The sequence below is a fragment of the Zootoca vivipara genome, chromosome 2, assembly GCF_965207765.1.
Source record: "Zootoca vivipara chromosome 2, rZooViv2.hap1.1, whole genome shotgun sequence".
Taxonomy (NCBI): domain Eukaryota; kingdom Metazoa; phylum Chordata; class Lepidosauria; order Squamata; family Lacertidae; genus Zootoca; species Zootoca vivipara.
Window position 1 is genome coordinate 46,085,048 of NC_142584.1, and position 16,190 is coordinate 46,101,237.

Here is a 16,190-nt window from a genome sequence, read left to right on the forward strand (position 1 = left end):
CATGGGGGTGAACAGTTCAAAGAAAGAGGTTAAAAAATCTACTGCACTGAATATATTTATATCTTGCTTTTGGGCTCTAAAATATGCCTCCCTTTTCAACAAGACCATTGCTGAAGAGAGCTAGTGCAGACCCTATAGCACTCTTGGACTGTGTGCTTTTATCCAGAAACTGAACACAAGTGCACAACAATTTTTCAGTTTGTTTTTCAACCTTTGTATACTTCCTATTGCTCTGTCCCAGCTCCAGCCAACCTAGCAGCTCGAAAGCATGCCAGTGCAAGTAGATAAATAGGTACCGCTGCGGCGGAAAGGTAAACGCCGTTTTTGTGCGCTCTGGTTTCTGTCACGGTGTTCCATTGTGCCAGAAGCGGTTTAGTCATGCTGGCCACATGACCTGGAAAGCTGTCTGTAGACAAACGCTGGTTCCCTCAGCCTGAAAGTGAGACGAGCACCACAACCCCATATTCGCCTTTGACTGGACTTAACCATCCAGGGGTCCTTTACCTTTAGCTTTAATCAACTTTGGTTAAATAAATAAATAAATAAATAAATGTATTGCTCATATGAATAATTCAGCTGATATCCAGACTGCTAGGCAACAAACATATGCTACGATTGTGAATAGTTTCAGTTTCCTTCAACGTGGGCCTGAGTATGGGTTGAATTAACCAGTTAACTAGCTAATAGCTCAAAACCAAAACTGATCATGATACATCACAATGCCATGTCCTCATGTAAACGTATGAATGTGGCTTGACATAGGAATTGCAGGGATCAGCCTAATTCTTCCTTTCTCTCCTGCCTTATCTTAGCACTTGCCTCTCTCATTGGACCATTTCCTTTGTGGCAAAAGTAAATATATTAAATTTACTGTACTCAGCAAAAGTTTTGACAGGTGGTTTAAAGTTCTAATTGTATGACTAAAGACTGTAACTCTAGTCTGAATGCAAATTTAAGCATTCGCGAGAGAGCATCTTGTACACAGTATCCTCAAGAAACTGTTCCTTCTTGGGATTCAGGTGGAGGATCATTTGTCTTGAAGTACCTGTGTCAAAATCTTCCTATCTATGAGAATCTTATATACTCGCAAAAAATATATAGTATGATTTTCATTAAGTTTTGAGCTTTACTTTTTTGAATAGATATTTTGCCCAAATCCCAAGTTGCTTTAAAAGAAAAACTTGGAATAAACTTGGAATAAATTACAGAGGGCTTTGGAAACGTTGGTGCCTCAATCCTGAAAAGGAACTTCTTGGGTGGGGGGAGGATTAGATACCTGTGTGTTTATTTGGATTACATCTGCATTAGGTTTTCCTGCAGATGAATTTAAAAAATACTAGGCACTCGAGGAATACTCTAAATTCAAATACAATTACTGGTTCATAGAAGGGCAAATTTAAAATTAGACCAACAGCAGCCTTAAAACATTAGAAGATGAGATGGGAAGAAGCAAATTATTGGAGAGACAGGATTGAATGTATTTAGAGTGCAGTTAGAATAGAATATGTAGTAAAAAAACCTGCTGCAGTTCTTTCAAAAGAAATATTGAAGTGAGAGCCTATTCACTTTGCCAAAGAAGATACATTAGGAATTTTGCAAGGAAGCATTTTGCCCTACCAGAAAACAGTCCATTCAAATTAAATCACTTCATCACTCTGATGGCTACATGACAAGTCTTGCCAAAGTTCATACATCAAACATCTGTGCCTCTGAAAATTTTCACATTCGTAATGGGTTGTCATATCTTGTGTTCAATTCCATCTTGCAACATGTTCTCTTTGTGAATTGGTAGATTGTCACACTTATTGTCAAACTGCGTCTGTCGTTCACATAGCAAATTTGACATTTCCCCATTCTTGCAATTATCTCTGTGCTTTTAAAGGTATCTCATCTTCACTGCACTTTGCATACAGAGGAACAAGAAAATGTCCACACCAACCCTTTTCCTGTCATACTGGTTACTTACAAGATCTGCAGCAGTAGGTCTTGTATGCTCTGGATCCAAACTGTTGGCACTTTGTGGCTGCCATTTTAGGTTCTATATGTGATGATTAGGGTGGATTTCAGTTAGGCCAGATCTAACTGGGGTGTCCCCATGTCCTCAAAAAACACACGTATTCGGGTAGGGCAATATTTTTTATACAACCCCCCCCTATAGATCTTGGATATCTTCCCTTCTACTGAGGTGCAGAGATATTTTAATAGAACATTTGGTGGGTGAATATTTGGGTCAACCATCATGAAGAGTCGGACACGACTAAACGACTAAACAACAACAACAATTGCTATTTTGATTGGACTGATGCTGGAGTGGTAGAAAACCACTGAAAATACAAGTTCATTAAACAAACTGATAATTTTTCTAGGTTATACATGTACATTTTCAAGTTTAATTGTTCCCCACTTTTAAAAGAGATTCAGCTGGCTAAGAAATGTGGTTTACATGGGAAGCTGCAATATCTAACTAGCCATATGTATGACTGCAATTGCACAAGGAAATGTTATAAACAGCAGAGAACACTGATATATCCAGAAGTAAAACAGGCCTTGCTCATACATTAAGGTGACGGGACCTTAACTAGCTCAGATAAGAGGTGTGTGTGGAAACTTGCAAAAACTCTCTTTTTACTTTGGAAAGGTTGTAGGCGTACCTGCAAGCACCAAAAGTTTGTTTCCCCTACTATATCTCCTTAAATTTAAGTCAGATAGTATTGCCAAGGCACAGTCACACGCTGCACACTTGTAGCCAGATATTTGATGATCTCCCACTTTTCCACATTTTTGGCATTATGTTGTTCCTTCGGCAATTAATATTTTGGTTTGTTTAACCATGAGTAAAAGCATGAGCATAGGATGCTTCTGTTGTACCGCTCAGTCAGAAACCCAGAATTAATTCATGTAAAGCCAACCTTAAAGGTAAAGGGACCCCTGACCATTAGGTCCAGTCGTGACCGACTCTGGGGTTGCAGCGCTCATCTCGCTCTATTGGCCCGAGGGAGCCAGTGTACAGCTTCCAGGTCATGTGGCATGACGAAGCCGCTTCTGGCGAACCAGAGCAGCACACGGAAATGCCATTTACCTTCCCGCTGTAGTGGTACCTATTTATCTACTTGCACTTTGACATGCTTTCGAACTGCTAGGTTGGCAGGAGCTGGGACTGAGCAACGGGAGCTCACTCCGTCGTGGGGATTCGAACCACCAACAGTTCTGATCGGCAAGCCCTAGGCTCTGTGGTTTAACCCACAGTGCCACCCGTGTCCCAAAGCCAACCTTATCAACTGTTAAATGGTTTGGTACAACTTTGTATAGCACAGCAGAATTATCAAGGCAATACTCATGCATTAACACAAAACAATATTGTGCAGTCATTTGATCAGTTTTATCAAAATAAAAAGCATGCATTGCAAGGAATGCCTGTCATGGAGTGCTAATAAATGTACCAGTTGCTATCTCTGTGTGCGTGTGTATACATTTTACAGAAGCTACCAGAGGGAAGATAATTTAGTGACTAATGTCTGCAGATGTTAATGAATTAAATTGTGTTCTCTTTACTTAAAGTGTTGCTGAGATCCAAATAACACTTTTGTGCACGCAACAAGCCCTCCAAGTGTTTTCTTTCTACAAATTCTAGCCCTTCCAATTCTCCTCCCCCAAGTTCCGGGAGTAACATATTAAGCAGTGTTAAGTGGGTGGGTATGTCCTGTTTTCAGAAATGGGGAGGTGTCAGAAGCTATAGTCTCTCTATTAATAAGAGGGAATGGGTGTTGAAATATTTGTATTAATAAGCCATCATGTATTTTCAGGAAATACATATTATCCTGTCTTTCTGTTTAATTACTAAAAGCAGTAGTTACATGAATTTCTTGCACCAAAAAATGGTTGTGTTGATTTAAATGGCATCATGTATAGCCAGTCAGAAAGTGGTAAATAAATAGGTAATTTCATATGTTGTATTGCTGGGAGGAGGCTATTTCTAATAAGCTAAGAGTCAATCTAAATAATTAAAGAAGTTAATATTTCTGCCTGGCCATGGGCGTAGGCAAGGGGGGGCAGGAGGGGGCAGCTGCCCCCCCCCCTAGAAGCAAAAAATTAATGTATTTTACAGACCATAACCAGCACTTTTCCCCTCCAAAAACTGAAGTGGAAAGGGCTTTGCTTTAGCAAGAGCAGCTAAGTCTCTGCTTGCTGGGGGAGGGGGGGGACACAGCTGTAACAAAAACACATCAAATAAATAAAGCAAAGTGGCTACCAGTAGTTAAGCAGTTAAGACAATGGAGCATATATCCCCAGGCAAGATTCGATAGCTGACCATTTCACCCTATTGTTCTTAAGTGGGAGTTGTTAATGAGCATTCAGGAGCATTAAGAGTTCTATTGGCGATTTAATGAGGGTGCAGACTCAGAGGATTCAATTTGACTAAGGTGGCTCTGCAAGGCTAAAAGGAAGTGAATAAGAAAGGGGGGGCTGTAGCTTTGACAGACACAGTGATGTTTATAAAAAGCAGTGGTGTTCTAGTCTGCCCCTCCTCCTGCATCTGTATACTGTAAATCAGGGGTGGCCACCTCCCAAGAGACTCTGATCTACTCACAGAGTTTAAAACTAGGAGTGATCTACCCCCTTTTGGGGGGGTTCAGGTCGAAGCTGTTGAGTTTTTTTAAGGAAGGGAAGCCCTGTTTTGGGGGGTTTAGGTCAAACTTGTTGAGCTTCTTTTAGGAGGGAGGGAGGCCCATTTTTGTTTAGGGCTTCAGGTCATAGTTCAACTTTTTTTAGGGAGGAGGAAAATTTTGGGTGAGCTTTTTTTAGGGGTGCCAGTGACCTACCAGTGATCTACCACAGACATCCAGTGATCTACTGGTAGATCACAATCTACCTGTTGGACGTGCCTGCTGTAAATCAAGCAGAGAGAAAGCAGCTTACAAGGCTCCTGTACATGCAGAGTTCCAGCATCACAGCGTCACCCAGAAGCACCCACAAATATGAGTTATCCCTCTCTCTATTTCTTCCTTCCTTCCCTCCCTCTTCCATCCTTAATAAAATAGGGGGGGCAGATAAGCCCCACATAGAAAGCCCATCAACATGGGGGGATGACTCTTTCAAATACGGTATTTACCAGTAATTGGGGGGGGGGGAGAGGCACCTAGGCCTCTAGGAGTTGGCTGCTATGCCTAGGAGTAGGACAATTCAAGAAAGCAGAATGATGCATATGCTATGGTAATATATCAATAGAATCATAGAATTGTAGTCGGAAGGGACCACAAGGGTCATCTAGTCCAACCCCCTGCAATGCAGGAATTTTTTCCTAAGGTGGGGCTTGAACCATGGTTGAAATATTATGCTGATATGCAGCAACGCCTCGGAGCCGTCATGGCTGCGGCCATGCCTTGCCTCGCCCTCGCCCGCCCTGCCACCCCCTCTCGCCTGCCCGACCCTCCCGTCCTCTTGCTGCAGAGTTCCAGCATCACAGCGTCATCCAGAGACACCCACAAATATGAGTTATCCCTCTCTCTATTTCTTCCTTCCTTCCTTCCCTCCCTCTTCCATCCTTAATAAAATACGGGGGGGGCAGATAAGCCCCACATAGAAAGCCCATCAACATGGGGGGATGACTCTTTCAAATATGGTATTTACCAGTAATTTGGGGGGGGGAGGCACCTAGGCCTCTAGGAGTTGGCTGCTATGCCTAGGAGTAGGACAATTCAAGAAAGCAGAATGATGCATATGCTATGGTAATATATCAATAGAATCATAGAATTGTAGTCGGAAGGGACCACAAGGGTCATCTAGTCCAACCCCCTGCAATGCAGGAATTTTTTCCTAAGGTGGGGCTTGAACCATGGTTGAAATATTATGCTGATATGCAGCAACGCCTCGGAGCCGTCGTGGCTGCGGCCATGCCTTGCCTCGTCCTCGCCCTGCCACCCCCTCTCGCCTGCCCGACCCTCCCGTCCTCTCCAGCCAAGCAGGGTAGCCGCCAACGCTGCCAGCCACAGAAGCACAAGATGGCCGCTGCCTCCGCCACTGCCACGATGTCATCAGGCCCGCTGGCCTGTAGCCCCGCCCACATTCCCACTTCGTGGCCCCTCCCCTCCCGTGCCTTGGCCCCGCCCCTGAACGACCATGGCTTGCCCCCCCCTAGTTTTGATCCTGGCTACGCCCCTGTGCCTGGCTGATCAGTTAGAAACCCTTCCCCTCTTTTAATTGTGTACAGCTAAGTCTGAAGAAGCAACTTGAATGTGAAAAATTTACTATGCTATATTCACAAGAACAAACTGTAATTGTGCAGCAGACCAAAAAGACAGGGTCTTTTCTTCTGTGGCAAGTACTAATTAGAACATATTACATACCAGAAATTCAAAGAAATGCTTTCCATGTGTATAATATACTATTAATTATATGCTGCTGCAAGCAATTTGTATTTTATGGGTATATCATTCATACTTTAGTTGTGCTTTAATACTAGCTAAGATGATAAAATTCCATTGTAAATTTTGACTAAATTATTTCTTTAGGGTGTTTCTGAGAGCTATCAACAAATTTTCTGAGACTATGAACCAGAAGTTTTTGGAAAACATGAATTTTGAAGAACAAGTAAGTACCTGTCTTATTTCTTTTATATTATCCTTTAACAAGAACTGAACATCTGTTTTTACATTACTTAGTTATTTCAGATTGATTATATTCTCTGCAGCCAAAGATGGAGAAGCTCTATACAGTCAGCAAAAACAAGACCTGGAGCTGACTGTAACTCAGATCATCAGCTTCTTATAGCAAAATTCCAGCTTAAACTGAAGAAAGTAGGAAAAACCACTGGGCCAGTAAGATACAATCTGAATCAAATCCCTTATGAATACACAGTGGAAGTGAGGAACAGGTTTAAGGATTTAGATTTGGTGGACAGAGTGCCTGAAGAACTATGGATGGAGGCTCGTAACATTATACAGGAGGCAGCAATGAAAACCATCCCAAGGAAAAGGAAATGCAAGAAAGCAAAATGGCTGTCCAACGAGGCCTTACAAATAGCGGAGGAGAGGAGGCAAGCAAAATGCAAGGGAGATAGGGAAAGATACAGGAAACTGAATGCAGATTTCCAAAAAACAGCAAGGAGAGACAAGAGGGTCTTCTTAAATGAGCAATGCAAAGAAATAGAGGAAAACAATAGAATGGGGAAAACCAGAGATCTGTTCAAGAAAATTGGAGATATGAAAGGAACATTTCGTACAAAGATTACCATAATCAAGGACAAAAGTGGTAAGGACCTAACAGAAGCAGAAGACATCAAGAAGAGGTGGCAAGAATACACAGAGGAATTATACCAGAAAGATATGGAGGTCTCGTACACCTCAGGTAGTGTGGTTGCTGGCCTTGAGCCAGACATCTTGGAGAGTGAAGTCAAATGGGCCTTAGAAAGCATTGCTAATAACAAGGCCAGTGGAAGTGATGATATTCCAGCTGAACTGTTTAAAATTTTAAAAGATGATGCTGTTAAGGTGCTACACCCAATATGCCAGCAAGTTTGGAAAACTCAGCAATGGCCAGAGGATTGGAGAAGATCAGTCTACATCCCGATTCCAAAGAAGGGCAGTGCCAAAGAATGCTCCAACTACCGCACAATTGCGCTCATTTCACACGCTAGCAAGGTTATGCTTAAAATTCTACAAGGCAGGCTTAGGCAGTATGTGGACCGAGAACTCCCAGAAGTGCAAGCTGGATTTCGAAGGGGCAGAGGAACCAGAGACCAAATAGCAAACATGCGCTGGATTATGGAGAAAGCTAGAGAGTTCCAGAAAAACGTCTACTTCTGCTTCATTGACTATGCAAAAGCCTTTGACTGTGTCGACCACAGCAAACTATGGCAAGTTCTTAAAGAAATGGGAGTGCCTGATCACCTCATCTGTCTCCTGAGAAATCTCTATGTGGGACAAGAAGCTACAGTTAGAACTGGATATGGAACAACTGATTGGTTCAAAATTGGGAAAGGAGTACGACAAGGTTGTATATTGTCTCCCTGCTTATTTAACTTATATGCAGAATTCATCATGCGAAAGGCTGGACTAGATGAATCCCAAGCCGGAATTAAGATTGCTGGAAGAAATATCAACAACCTCAGATATGCAGATGACACAACCTTGATGGCAGAAAGCGAGGAGGAATTAAAGAACCTTTTAATGAGGGTGAAAGAGGAGAGCGCAAAATATGGTCTGAAGCTCAACATCAAAAAAACCAAGATCATGGCCACTGGTCCCATCACCTCCTGGCAAATAGAAGGGGAAGAAATGGAGGCAGTGAGAGATTTTACTTTCTTGGGCTCCTTGATCACTGCAGATGGTGACAGCAGTCACGAAATTAAAAGACGCCTGCTTCTTGGGAGAAAAGCAATGACAAACCTAGACAGCATCTTAAAAAGCAGAGACATCACCTTGCCGACAAAGGTCCGTATAGTTAAAGCTATGGTTTTCCCAGTAGTGATGTATGGAAGTGAGAGTTGGACCATAAAGAAGGCTGATCGCCGAAGAATTGATGCTTTTGAATTATGGTGCTGGAGGAGACTCTTGAGAGTCCCATGGACTGCAAGAAGATCAAACCTATCCATTCTTAAGGAAATCAGCCCTGAGTGCTCCCTGGAAGGACAGATCGTGAAGCTGAGGCTCCAATACTTTGGCCACCTCATGAGAAGAGAAGAATCCTTGGAAAAGACCCTGATGTTGGGAAAGATTGAGGGCACTAGGAGAAGGGGACGACAGAGGACAAGATGGTTGGACAGTGTTCTCGAAGCTACGAACATGAGTTTGACCAGACTGCGGGAGGCAGTGCGAGACAGGAGTGCCTGGCGTGCTATGGTCCATGGGGTCACGAAGAGTCGGACACGACTAAACGACTAAACAACAACAAGTTATTTCAGTAGCAAATATTCTCTATCAATATTCTATTTGTGTGATCACAGTCTGTTCATAAACTGATGCGGTCATAAACTGAAGCGAACTTTCCCATTGAAAGTAATGGAAAGTGAATTAATCCGTTCCAGATGCGTCCGCGGTGTTCGTAAACCGAAAATTCGTAAACCGAGGTGTTCATAAACCGAGGTTCCACTGTATACGGGTGTTAAAAAATAAGAACTTGGGTCTGGAGTTTATAGCCACAGGAGCAGACAAGAAAAGCGGGGTGGTAGTTTATGTAAAACCAGCTTTAATCCCACAACTAATATTTCAAGATGAAGAAGGTAGAATAGCAGGAGTAGAAATACAAATAAATCAAGAAAAGATCATTGTGATAGGAGTGTATGCCCCAAATAATAATAAATCCAAATTTTACAGGAAATTGGAAGAGAAGCTTTGGGAATTTGAGAATCACTTTTACTAAGGGACTGCTGATTGGCTGGTATTTACTCCATTGGGGAAAGTGGAAAATCAAATCAAAATGGAGATTCATATTGGTCCTCTGCCCCTTCTAAGTCCTTCCTTTTAGAATTTATTATTTAAAACCCATTTTATCTTGAGACTGGGGTGGAACCATTGGAATGATTGTGATTGACTGTGCTGAACAGAGATAGTTGACCAGCCCAGTCAATGGGCAGAAATGAGTCCTGAGTGTCACTAAATGTGAAGTGATGTACTGAATATAAATGTAAGAAACAGAGAAGGGACTGGGTTGTAGGTTTCTTGCCCCTCTTGCCCCTCTTAGTGATTGGTTTTTGAAAAGCGATAGCCCAAACTGCACCAGCAGTGCTTACAGAAGAAATGCAATCTCTTAAGTATGACAGAATTTATTTGTATTTTCATTCCATTCCATTTCATCAGCCATACTTCTTTTCCTTGCCTACAAGAGGAACACTGAATTCCACTATACTGTGTTTAGTGAGACTATGACAATATGTTTTCTTTGTTCCTTCTTAGTTTATGAACATTTTAAGTGTATCTGTTAAGTGTTTATTTTCAAGTGAATCTAATGCTTGTGGTAATGTCAAAGCAAAGTGACACTTCTGAAGCTGGGCATTTTGCTGCCTTAGTCACATGGCAGGGGCAGAACAGGGATCTGAAAAGGGGCAAGGGGTTTTGTTTTACTTTGTTTCTTCAGTGCGCCCATCTGCTGACTCAGCGACAGGGTTTCTGTGAGCAGACAGAAGGTACTGTAATTCCTTTTCTGTGCCTGTTCAGTTTCTGACACAAAGGGAGCAATTAGGATAACACTGATGCCACTCTCACTCCTTGTTGCCTCACAGTTAACTCTAGCTGTATCAGAAGCTGTAGTCATGTTTGTCTGTTGCAGCAAAATATCCCCTACCCCACCCCCCAAAAAAAGTGTTTTGACCCCCTTCTGGCTGCAATTGCTAGAATTGAAATAGCAAAAAAAAATGAATTTAGGCATCAGTTGGGCTCTGCAGCAATGAAAATAAAATTGGTAGATTGGTAGGTGTATGTGAAACAATTTTTCAGTGCATGAAAAAAGAACAGTTCTACTTCGCTCTTCAATAAATATTTCGGTTGCTGACCCTGATTAGTTTTTCATCAGTTTGCCTCCTATCAAATTATAGTAGTAAATTATGCGACCCTACTGCGACCCTACTTTTTGATAGTACCATTCGGTTTATGTTTTGTTCCTTTTCTAAGTTTGTTTGATAAATCGTGGTGGAAGAGTGACACTTGCAAAGATTATACTGTTTGAGGGTCTGATTGAACTGTGATGTGAATATAAATGAGATTTATTGCAAGAGAGGTAAATATTCTAATTTTAGAGATTGGAAAAGTACAAAAACAGTATGATCCCTTCCCCTCCAGTAATTACTGCAGCATTATGTGTGAAAAAGGTGTGCTGGCATATGGGTGTTGCCAGCAGACCAGGTTGAAAGTGAACTTAGGGTAGTTGCTCAATGCCATAGTGAAAGACGATGTCATAGCTATGAATTAATAGATTCAGTAGAGTTCTGGTTTATGCGTAATGCGTCATACAGTTTATGAAGAGTTTTCAACCTTTTGTCTTGCTGCTTTTCCCCGAAGTTGGCTCAGTTTCCCTGGCTCTTCCTCCTCACTGCAGCCCCAAGTCACTCCCTTTGGAACATCCTGAGATGAGGCATTGGGGTGTGTGTGGCTGCAGTGGGATGGGAAAATCACCACAATTGTGGGAGAGAATAAATGCTTTTCCACTGCGGCAAGACTCAACGTATACTGGCATTTCTGTACTGACACAATAAACTAGGAGCCCTTCTACATACAATTCTTTTCCACCACCTCCTTGAAAACATATCCTTTTGCTTTTCATTCATGAAAGATAGTGGGCGAAAGTTCCCATCTCTTCATCTCCCATTTTTATACCTCAGAATTCTGAGCTTTTTGAAAGATTTCACTGCATGTGAATGAATAGAAATTTGACAGGAATAGAAATGATCCTTGGTCATATTTTACTTTTCTTCTGATAAAATTTAGTTCACTGGGAGTTTTCACAAAACTATGGTTAACATATGGCCCCATAACACACTATAATTACATTGGTTGTTTGGATCTGGGGGGGTTGTGATTAACTTGGGATATGCAGCATTTCATAGGCACTGCTGTAACTTGTGGTTTATTGTTATTAGCTAATGTTCCCCATATGAATCTCCTGATGCTACTGAGGGAATGCAGGCCAACGGGTATAAAAATCACACTCTTGCCTTTATTCTAATTGCAAGGTAATAAGAGCTTCCAACTTTGCATAATATTCCAACCTCGCACTGCTTCGGCTGGTTGCCTTCATAAATTATTTAGGTTTCACACAGCTTAAAATCACCTCTCATTTTAGGTGAAACCCATTACAACTATTCAGAGGTCTGTCTTCTGCTTAATTTACAGCTGTGGAACAACTATTTCCATCTTGCTGTGGCTTTTATCACCCAGGATTCTTTGCAGCTGGAACAATTCTCCCATGCAAAGTGCATAAAGATTGTGTGCAAGTAAGTCTTCTTGAAAGCTATATTTTCTTCTCATTTTCACAACAAAGCTTTGATGATGACTAAGTGCATTCTATTTTCTCTTACAGATATGGAGACATGAGACGCTTGATTGGGTTTGCTATTCGTGACATGTGGTACAAACTTGGTAAGTAAGTGCAGTCAGGAACACAGTTGTTCCTCAAATAAATAAGATCAGATGAGTTGTTATTTGGTTTATTTTTGTGTTTTAAAGCGACTCCACCCTGTAATTTATATGTATGTTTGTTTGTTTGTTGGTTGGTTGGTTGGTTGGTTGGTATGGCATAAAATAACTGTGTGAAGGTACCAAGTGTCATGGGAATGGAATATGCAGAGGAAATGAGAAGGGGGAAAGTATTGCAAAGATGGGTAACAGAAGAAATTCCATTTGCAGTGAAACACATTGGGAGACCCTGGAAGGTCTTGTATCTTTGTCAGCTTCAGAAAGCTGACCTTCAGGCAGGTCAAACTGAACTCGTCCACTTGGGGGGGGGTCAGTTGCAGGAGCGGACACTGTATTTCTGACTCCAATGTCTGGTTGTCATTAAAGAAAAGAACTCCTGTCCAAGGAGAGTGGCATATGTTTTGATTGCAAATACCTAGTGCTGGCTCTGCAGCTTCTCATTTATCATCAATTAAACAGAAAACTGATCATCTTGGTTGCCCTCCTCTGTACATATTCCAGCTTGTCTTTTTTATTTTTTTATTCCAGCTTGTCAACACGCTTCTTAAATTGTGGTGCTCAGAATTGGACACAGTATCCCAAGTGTAGTCTGACTAAGGCAGAATAGAGTGATACTATTGCTTCCCTTGATCTGGACACTATGCTTCTGTTGATGCAGCCTAGAATAGCATTAGCTTTTTTTGCTGCTGCATCACACTGTTGACTCATGTTAAGCTTGTTGTCCACTAAGACCCCTAGATCCTTTTCACATGTACTGCTAGTAAGCCAGGTGTCCCCCATCCTATATTCATTTTGTAAGCTTGTACCAATTCTCCAATCTGTTAAGGTCATTTTAAATTCTGATTCTGTATTCTGCAGCATTAGCAACCATTCCCAGTTTTGTGTCATCTGCAAATTTGATGAGCTTCCCCTCAATTCCTTCATCCAAGTCATTTATATAGACGTTGAACAACAAGGGGCCCAGTTCAGAACCCTGCGGCACCCCACTTTTCACTTTTTTCCAGGATGACGAGGAACCATTAATGAGTACTCTTTGGGTTTGGTCGGTCAACCAGCTATAAATCCACCTAACAGTTACCTCATTCAACCCACATTTTACCAGCTTCCTCTCGATAATATCATGGGGGACTTTGTTAAAAGCCTTACTGAAATCGAATGTTCTTCCTTTGGTATAGATGTGTGTTTGAAAATGTAATGTAGAGAATGAAAATTATTTTGGATTTTTATTGTTTCTCATAGTTATTACTATTTTTCCATCCAGATGGGTCTCTTCTCTTATTTCAGCTGATTTTTAATAGGGTACTAAAACAAAAGATGCTTTAGGTACAGATTACTATTTCTGCTGAGATTAAAAACAACAACAGAAACTGTAAAAACAGCTGCTTAATATCCAGTTGAAATGAAAAAGAACAGGATTGTTGTTCCACACATGTTTTTAAAGCCACTAAAGCACATCTTGAAAACAACTTTATTATTATTGAGGGGAAAGGCCATATTCAATACATGATGTGCATGCTTATCTCTAGGAAAAAATGTATTCACTTAAAATATGTTTCTTTCACCAGTTTTTTTTAAGGTTAAAAGCAGCTGGAGGAGAGAAGGGGGTTCAGGATCACTATGGTGTGGGAGGGTTTATTTTTATTTTAAAAAACAAAAACCCTGTGCCATATCTTCATTTCCTTGTATTATTGTCCCAACCAAAGTTGCCTCCCTTAAATATTGCTATTTGCTCTGCAGAAGAAATACATACTAGTACTGTAAACTGCCAGGAGAACATTTGTTACTGGGTGGTATGAACATTGTAAAAGGGGGGGGGAGGAAAAAAATGCCCCAAGATTTAATAAAGGATACGGGGCAGGTCTAATATATCCAAGCAATTGCATTAGTCCCTATTATACAAGTGTGTGCAGTTCTGGTTGTGAAATGAGACCTTGAAGAATGAGATCCAATGTGGGAATGGATTGCTGCTCTTTTGTGGTTTTACAAGGTGCCTTGTGTCAGGCGGTACTGCTACAAATCAATCCAAAATCGCACCACAACTGTTCGTGTTTGGGTTTTTTTAATCTACCTTCCCTGAAGTATTAGGCATCATTAAGCATTTCTAGGAAAAGAGCATTAAAGTTAACAAACAAATGGTTTGAGTCTCTTTGCATTTGATTTTTTTCCTGCAAAAAGCCATATTTTAGGAATATTAAAAAGCTGTTTTTCCTGTTAGAGATGACATTTGCAGCCTCCTTTCTTCATTTTTTTATTGTCTGTCATAATTGCAAATGTCTCCTAAGGCAGACTCTGATGACTCTCAATTTCATATGGCTTTTAAGCCATTGGTACAGCGCATCTATAATAGAGTTAGCAGGACACTATTTCTATTCTGAGCTTTCTAATGGCTGACATTAGTCATCCAGGAATGAAGGCAGATAAGTTTTGTCCATTGTGATGGAGAGAAGAGGACATGTCAAATGGCTCCTGTAAAATGTCTGATAGATGGGTTTTGATCGGAAGGGGTGAAGAAATCTATTGTTTCCAATTATTTTCCTTTCCAAGTACACTCAGCAATGAAATGTTTGAAACTGACTCCATGGGCAAGTACATTCAGTTGGCCACTACCTAGGATATTGTGAGGTGCTTCTAGAGTCGGCATTCCATCTCGAATTGCAAATCTGCTATAGCATCAGTGCAAGTTTATGGTCTTGTAAAGTTAAGCTGTATGTAAGACTGCCGCAATAATGTATTTTATTTATTTCATAAAATGTATACACTACTTGGTTCGGTAAACAAAATAAAATCCCTCAAAGTGTTTTACTAAAAGATCGAGCCAGAAACATTTACAAACATGCTTTAAAACATACAAAAGTTAAAATACTAAAACAGATTAAAATTAGCTCAATCTTCTGTGAATCTGGGCAGGAACCAAAAAAGAGTACAGTAAAGGTGCCTGCTTAATCTCAGTAGGCAGGGAGTTCCCAAGTGTACATGCTGCCACACTAAACAGTTGAGTTCTTCCAAATGCAGAATGGGTATTATATGGCACCTGTAGTGGTGCCAATTCCACGACTACCAATAATGATGATCAATAATTCTGCTCTCAATAATGATGATAGCATTGTTTCTATAATGCTCTTCATTATACTATTCATCGCAATAGTTTGGTGTTATTCTTTTAATGGGGTGCTCAAAGAATTTCATGAATGCCTACTTGTGCAAAGAAGTCTAATAATATTATACATCTTTAGTGGGGTGGTTAAGCATAGTGGGTTGTGGCTTGCAAGTGAATTTATGGCTGAGCTGAACTACAGGTCATATTCCATGTTCTCCCACTACACAACATCGGTTCTTAATAATTGGAAAAGGAAATGGGAAGCTTACGGAAAGCTTGAGGCACAAGATCTTCAGAACTCATCAAACTATGATGGGGGGGCATTAGATACTAGTCTGTATAGTCGTAAAAGTATTTAATCTGGACTTTTAGCATAGAAGGAATAGTCTTGTCCATTCCACTATACTGGGGCAAGATGTAGAAGACCCGTTGAACTTATGTGATGGGACATTTCTTAGTCCATTGGAAGGATTCTTTCCTAATTGAACCAACAACCTCTTAAATGTGTATGATATATCTATGCAAAACCATTATTTAAAACTGAAGCATTAAGATATATTATACTTCTAATTGGTTTTTATTTATAACGTTTTTTAAGGTTTTAATTTGTGTTTCCCTTGTCCTTTTGTCATTTGCTGGTTTTAAATTGCAAGTTGTGTGTGAATCGCTTTTTATACACACTTTTGTACATCTCTCTCTTGAACAGATTTCACGTATGCTGGTTAACAATTTTTTATAATAGAATATCTACATAGAATGTCTGCATGCATTGTGTCCCATTTTTAATACTCTCTTTTACACTTTGACCCAGGGCAGAATAAAATCCGCTTTATTCCTGGAATGGTTGGACCCATCTTAGAGATGACCCTTATTCCTGAAGCTGAGTTACGGAAAGCCACCATCCCAATCTTTTTTGATATGATGTTGTGTGAATATAGAAACACTGGAGAATTCAGAAAGGTATTTTT

The 16,190-nt window shown here is 40.7% G+C and overlaps 2 protein-coding genes across 4 annotated transcripts in view; one reads left to right on the plus strand and one right to left on the minus strand.

Moving 5' to 3' along the window:
• Positions 1 to 16,190, plus strand: part of DOCK2 (dedicator of cytokinesis 2) — a 255,397-nt gene that overhangs the window by 180,123 nt on the left and 59,084 nt on the right. For all 3 annotated transcript variants that reach the window (XM_060271721.2, XM_088661767.1, XM_060271724.2), the window contains 4 exons: positions 6,510 to 6,588; positions 11,823 to 11,923; positions 12,010 to 12,068; positions 16,034 to 16,182. In XM_060271721.2, coding sequence (XP_060127704.1) covers positions 6,510 to 6,588; positions 11,823 to 11,923; positions 12,010 to 12,068; positions 16,034 to 16,182 — 388 coding nt within the window. The remainder of the gene's footprint in view (positions 1 to 6,509; positions 6,589 to 11,822; positions 11,924 to 12,009; positions 12,069 to 16,033; positions 16,183 to 16,190) is intronic.
• KCNMB1 (potassium calcium-activated channel subfamily M regulatory beta subunit 1) overlaps positions 1 to 16,190 on the minus strand; it is a 353,074-nt gene that overhangs the window by 37,271 nt on the left and 299,613 nt on the right. The gene's annotated exons all lie outside the window — the stretch shown is intronic.